The sequence below is a fragment of the Dipodomys ordii genome, unplaced genomic scaffold (assembly GCF_000151885.1).
Source record: "Dipodomys ordii isolate 6190 unplaced genomic scaffold, Dord_2.0 Scaffold129, whole genome shotgun sequence".
Taxonomy (NCBI): Eukaryota; Metazoa; Chordata; class Mammalia; order Rodentia; family Heteromyidae; genus Dipodomys; species Dipodomys ordii.
In genome coordinates this window covers 2350891-2356811 of record NW_012267345.1, presented here as the reverse complement: position 1 = coordinate 2356811, position 5921 = coordinate 2350891, and the positions used below count along the sequence as shown (strand labels likewise).

Genomic DNA, 5921 nt, shown 5'->3' with positions numbered 1-5921 from the left:
GGGTCTGTGCGGGGTGCTCGCGGGGTCGGTGGAGGGGTCTGTGCGGGGTGCTCGCGGGGTCGGTGGAGGGGTCTGTGCGGGGTGCTCGCGGGGTCTGTGGAGGGGCCTATGTGGGGTGCTCACATAGGACTCAGGATTTGGTGCCTCATCAGTCCCTTACTCAGCTGTACTCTGGTCCTCCAGGGCTGCGGGGCTGCCTTCTCCAGCCTCATGGGCTATCAGTACCACCAGCGGCGCTGTGGTAAGCCACCCTGCGAGGTGGACAGCCCCTCCTTCCCTTGCGCCCACTGCAGCAAGACATACCGCTCCAAGGCTGGCCACGACTACCATGTGCGCTCAGAACACACAGCCCCGGTGAGTGCGGTGGACCCAGTGTCTTTATGGCTTTGTGTAGTCTGTGCTGTGTACAGGCTCCTTCCTGGGTGCTGTGCATCTGTTTACGTGTCCACGTGTGGCCTGATACGTGTGATCCCTTCCTTTAAAAGTTACCCAAGCAGCCAGGTGCTGATTGCTCCTGCCTATAATCTTAGCTACTCAATAGGATGAGATCTGAGAATCACAGTTCAAAGCCAGACAAGAAAGTCTATGAGACTCTTATCTCCAAATAACCACCAGAAAACTGGAAGCGGAGCTGTGGCTCAAGTGGTAGATTACTAGACCTGAGAACAAAAGCTCAGAGACAGCACCTAGGCTCAGAGTTCAAGCCCCACAATCACCATCACTACCAATAAATTATCCTAGGTCTTGTGTTCTGGTAAGAGGGAGTGTGGAGCCAGGTGCCGTGGCTCACGCCTGTCATCCTAGCAACTCAGTAGACTGAGATCTGAGGATTGCGGTTCAAAACCAGTCTGGGCAGAAAAGTCTGTGAGACTCTTATCCCCAGTTAACTACCAGAAAACCAAGAAGGGGCGCTGTGGCTCAAGTGGTAGAGCGCTAGCCTTGAGCTGAAGAACTGAGGGACAGAGCCCAGGCCCAGAGTTCAAGACCCAGGACCCACACACACACACACAAAATCCCTGTGTAACTCTTACCTCCAATTAAGCACTCAAAAACCAGAAGTGGTGTTGTGGCTCAAGTGGTAGAGCACTATCCTTGAACTGAAGAGGCTCAGGGACAGCACCCAGGTCCTGAGTTCAAGCCCCCCAACCGACCAAAAATAAAAAGAAGGAGCATGGGAGTCTGGGGCTTCATCTTCGCTGGCACTACTTATGTGGTCTACATCCTTCCCATACCTGCATGCACCCTGCATCCTCCCTGGGCTTACAATGGCCACGCACGGTCTGCACCTCATGCTCTCTGTAGCTATCCTGTGTTTCACTGTGGTCTCTGTGTGTCTCTCTTTGCTCTCCAGCCCTCTGAGGAGCCCACAGATAAGACCCCTGAGGCTGAAGACCTGGGTGTGGAGCGGACCCCAAGTGGCCGTATTCGCCGCACTTCGGCCCAGGTTGCTGTGTTCCACTTGCAGGAGATTGCTGAGGATGAATTGGCTCATGACTGGACCAAGAGGCGCATGAAGGATGACCTTGTGCCCGAGACTGCACGGGTGAGCAGCCCACCGAGTGTTGGACAGCACTGGGAGCCACGGTCACTCCCAGGTTCTTCCCTCAAAGCCGCTGGCCTCCTGTCTGTGGCCAGGCCTTGCCTCATTTCAGAGGCCTCCATGACGGCTGTGCCCGTGGGGCCTTGATCATCTGCCTGTCCTGTTATCGAGGGGCCTTAAGTCTGCTGCAGAAACACATGTCAGAGCAGTGACACCTTAGCCTAGGCCTCAACAGGTGCTCTGCCTGGCTTTGCAGCTCAACTACACCCGGCCAGGCCTGCCCACACTCAATCCCCAGCTGCTGGAGGCGTGGAAGAGCGAAGTCAAAGAGAAGGGCCACGTGAACTGCCCCAATGACGTGAGCTGGGGCTGCGGATGGTGTGGGAGGTGGGCTCCGGCACAGAGGGCCCAGGCATAGCCTTCAGGCAGCAACTGAGGCTGAGGCAGGCCTGTGAGGAGGTACCCACCCTCAGAGTGAGGCCCTGCTTCTGACCTGGGCTCCTGCAGTGCCTTAGGTGATGACCCACTGACAGAAGGGGCCTCAACCTTGAGCCCCACATACCTGGCCTATCCACACCCTCAGATGCCTAGGGTTAGTGCCCCTACACTGTCTCAACGAGGTCTGGAACTCCCTGGGGCTGAGGTGTGGGGTGCCCTGACAGGGCCACCCCATGGCTTTCTCCCACCTGCAGTGTTGTGAAGCCATCTACTCCAGTGTGTCTGGACTCAAGGCCCATCTTGCCAGCTGCAGCAAGGTCAGTGCTGGGGCCTCCCCGCACTTACAACCCTCTCCTACCAGGGGTCCGTGCTTATCAGTGTGAATCCTATCTTGGCCACGAATCTGTCAGTCACAGGTCTTGCACTGGTGCTCACTCTGACCTGGACACGGGGCATGCTAGTTTGCTATGAGGACCTGTCGCTGGGGCACCTGCTTCTTCTCACTCCTTCACCTCACCTTTTGCATCCCCTGGGGCAGGGATGGCTCAGTGGGCCTCCTGAGGGGTGGTCTTAGGGGTCCTTGGAGCCTACCCATTATATAAACATCTTGGCATGGAGACAGTGCGCTTCTCTGGCTGCATCTGCCCCTATCCATTAGCAGCTGAGCCAGGGCTGGGCCAGATGCAGTGATTTGGTCCTCATGGGTTGAGGACTATGTTGCTTTGTGTTGCAGGGGGACCACCTGGTGGGGAAATACCACTGTCTGCTGTGCCCCAAGGAGTTCAGCTCTGAGAGTGGCGTCAAGTACCACATCCTCAAGACCCACGCAGAGGTGTGAGAGCAATGCTCTGGGCTTGTGCCTGGGGTTGCGTGGTGCAGAGTGGGTGTCTCAGACGGTGTACATGTGGTTTCTTCTCAAAGTGGTGCCTAGTTGTCCTGTGGCGGCGCCCTGAGCAGGAGCCTCTTTGGATGGAAGCCCTGCCCCTAGCTCCTTGGGGTTGCCTGCCTGAAGGTGGCTATGTCTAGCTTTGGGGCAGGTCTCTGGTTTTTACTGCTGCTTTTCTTTCCCCAGAACTGGTTTCGGACCTCAGCTGACCCACCTACCAGACACAGGGGCCAGGACTCCTTGATGACCAGGAGAGAGAAGAAAAAAAGTCTAGCAAGTGGGAAGAAGCGGGGCCGCAAGCCCAAGGAGTGGTCCCCAGAGGAGTCTGAGTCCAAGCTGCCTCTCCATCGGGATGACTGGTCTCCAGGAGCCAGGGACAAGGGGGCCCGGGGCTGTATTGGGCGGAAGGTTGGAGCTGGAAAGTCCCCAGAAAAGTGAGCCTCTGTGGGGGCCCAGCCACCAGGCTGGCCATCAAGCCCCACTCTCTTGAGAATAGGGGGCCAGTTTTGATCTCCGGTCTCCACTCCCCTACCCTTGCCCATCTGTTCAGTAGGAGGCGCCAGCTTCTCCTCCCCTCCCTGAAATAGCCATTCCTGTTCAGGCTGGCTTGGCACATCCGGACTGGGCGCCCCAGGGTGTCTGCGGCAGCAGCAGAAGTGCAATAGTCCGGGGTACCAGCTCTTCCCACAGGCTGCACAAGGTCCTGGCAGGGCTTGGGCCTTGGCACCGTGAGTGCGGTAGTGCAGTGCGTTCAGAAGGTCTTGGGTCCCTGCTGTGCCCCTTGGGCCCAGTGAGGTCTCCACTCGGGCCCCCCAAGGCTCAGGTCTGAGCCTGACCCAGTGGTTCTGGCTGATGCGGGCACCTGAGCAGCTGTCACCATCCGGGCCTCCCTCACCTTCACCCAACACTGGAACTCCGGTATCCCCAGCTACCTCCCAGGACAGACCCCGTCCAACCACTGCCATACTGACCTGACAGCCACCTGCCCTCTCCCAGCCACCCTCTCAGACCCTTTCCTTTTGTTTCTACCTCTCTGGGCCTGCCCCTCTGTCATCCCTACTGTGCTTCAAGCCACACCCTCCTCGCCTGTGTGCTCACGGTGCAAGCAGCCCCACTGCTTGTTCTGCCTGCGGAGAGAGAGCTGGGCACCCAGCTGCCTGCCTGCTACCTGCCTGAGAGCCTGGTGTTTTCTGCCTCTAGTCTTCTGTTCCTGAAGCTGTAAACCTGAGATGGGCAGCCTGAAGCAAAAGGGCGGGGCGAGGGCTGGGCAGAAGGGACCCATAATGTGTGGCTTCCGTGGGAGCAGCCTGGGCTTACCATGCCCGCCGGCCAGAGGCCTGGCTTGGGGAAAGCCCTCCCTCTCCTCTATCAGCTTGCATGTCTGCTGGCTTGGTCATCTGAAATGAGGAACCAAAGGCCAGTGATGGGTGAGGTCTCAGCCAAGGTGCAGCCCTTTGGGGTTTAGGAGGGCCAGGTCTGCCAGATGGGCAGGGGCTGGTCTCCTGGGTTGGTAGCCCTGCATGCAGCCTCAGCGGGTGGCCTCTTTCTTGGCCTAAGTTCCAGTCCATTTGCAGAGAGGAGGCTGGGAAGGGCTGGGTGAGGTGTTTTTCAGTGGGGGGAGGGCTGAGGGATCAGGCTCTGATCCTGGATGATGTGAATTTTGATATTGCCTGTGTGCGTGTCTTGGGTGTTGTGGATGCCAGTCTTGTTGCTGTGACAAGTAACAACTTTTTTAAAATTCTGTTTTTTATAAAAAAAAATACATTTTGACATTTTGGTGCTAAGGGTGTCCTGGTGCCAGAGATGGGGCTGGGCTGGGGCTCTGGCCAAGGCCTCTCTGCTGCCCAGTGGGCAGTATTGACCCCAGCATCCCTTTTGCCTCTGAGGAGGAGGCCTCCAGGAGACTTGGGGGTGAGGCTGCTCTACTCTTACTATCTGGGAGGGATCTACCTCTAGGTAGCCCTGGCCAGATGGGCTGGTGTAAAGTGGGCTCCCTTACTCCCATACTCCTTGACCTGATTGAAAGATGGCTGCACTGGTAGAAATGGGTCTGATTGCTGGGCACCGGTAGCTCATGCCTGTAATCCTAGCTACTCAGGAGGCTGAGATCTGAGGATGGTTGTTCAAAGCCAGCCCAGGCAGGAAAGTGAGTGAGGCTATCTCCAGTTAACCACCAGAAAACTGGAAGTGGCTCTGAGGCTTGAAGTGGTAGAATACTTGCCTTGAGCAAAATAGCTCAGGGACCGCGCCCAGAATTCAAGCCCCACGACCTACAAAAAAGAAAAAGAAAAAAAGTGGGTATGGGTATGATCTAGCGCCAAAGGGTAAGTTGAGGCTTTTGAGCAGTAGTATGCAGCTAGGTAGGGGAAAGGAGGACCAGGTAGGTGTACTTTGCCCTTGTTATTATGACAGAGAAAGTTGTACCCCAACGCCTCTGTATAGCATGGCCGCCCACCCAGCCTGTCCAGGTACTTGGCACTTGGAAGGCAGTCCTTGAAGCCTACAGGAAATCCTGGTGTGGGAAATGGAGATCCTGGGTGACTTGATATTTAGCACTTTAACTCCCTTCTTTGTCTTTGAGGTCAGCGAGGATGGGAGCTGCTGTCAGAAGTGGCTGTTGGTCGGCCCCCCCCTTTCCACACTGGCCGGCCAGCCGGTCTGCGGGCCTCCCCGCGGGCGGGCTCCGCGTGCCTACCTCCCAGCTCTGGCCCCGGTGCCCAGCGCCCACGGCGGCCCCAGGGTCCGGCGCGGCCCCTCAGCGCACGGTGCAGCCGGGGTTGCCTGCAGACCTACCTCGGGCGGGCCGCCCTCCCGCCCCGGCACTTTAGTTGGGCAGGGCTCCGGGGGAGGCTCCGGGTCTCAGTACACAAGTGCATTTTGGAAGACAGGTTCCAGCTATCCCGTGTAACCCTATGTATACACGCGCACACGGCACACACGCACGCACGCACGCGCGCGCGCATGCGCCGCGCACAGACACAGATACGCTATCTACAAAGTGTTTATTTGCCAGGTGGTGACTGAGGTGAGCCGGCCCTGCCCGCGGCGGGGGGCCCT

At 57.8% G+C, this 5921-nt stretch overlaps 1 protein-coding gene across 2 annotated transcripts in view; it reads left to right on the top strand.

The window, feature by feature from the left end:
* Positions 1-4624, top strand: part of Znf512b (zinc finger protein 512B) — a 22926-nt gene extending 18302 nt beyond the window's left edge. For both annotated transcript variants that reach the window (XM_013030392.1, XM_013030393.1), the window contains 6 exons: positions 184-354; positions 1352-1543; positions 1797-1898; positions 2233-2295; positions 2712-2810; positions 3051-4624. In XM_013030392.1, the coding sequence (XP_012885846.1) occupies positions 184-354; positions 1352-1543; positions 1797-1898; positions 2233-2295; positions 2712-2810; positions 3051-3302 (879 nt within the window). In that variant the 3' untranslated portion in view covers positions 3303-4624. The remainder of the gene's footprint in view (positions 1-183; positions 355-1351; positions 1544-1796; positions 1899-2232; positions 2296-2711; positions 2811-3050) is intronic.
* The last annotated feature ends 1297 nt before the right edge of the window (positions 4625-5921 follow it).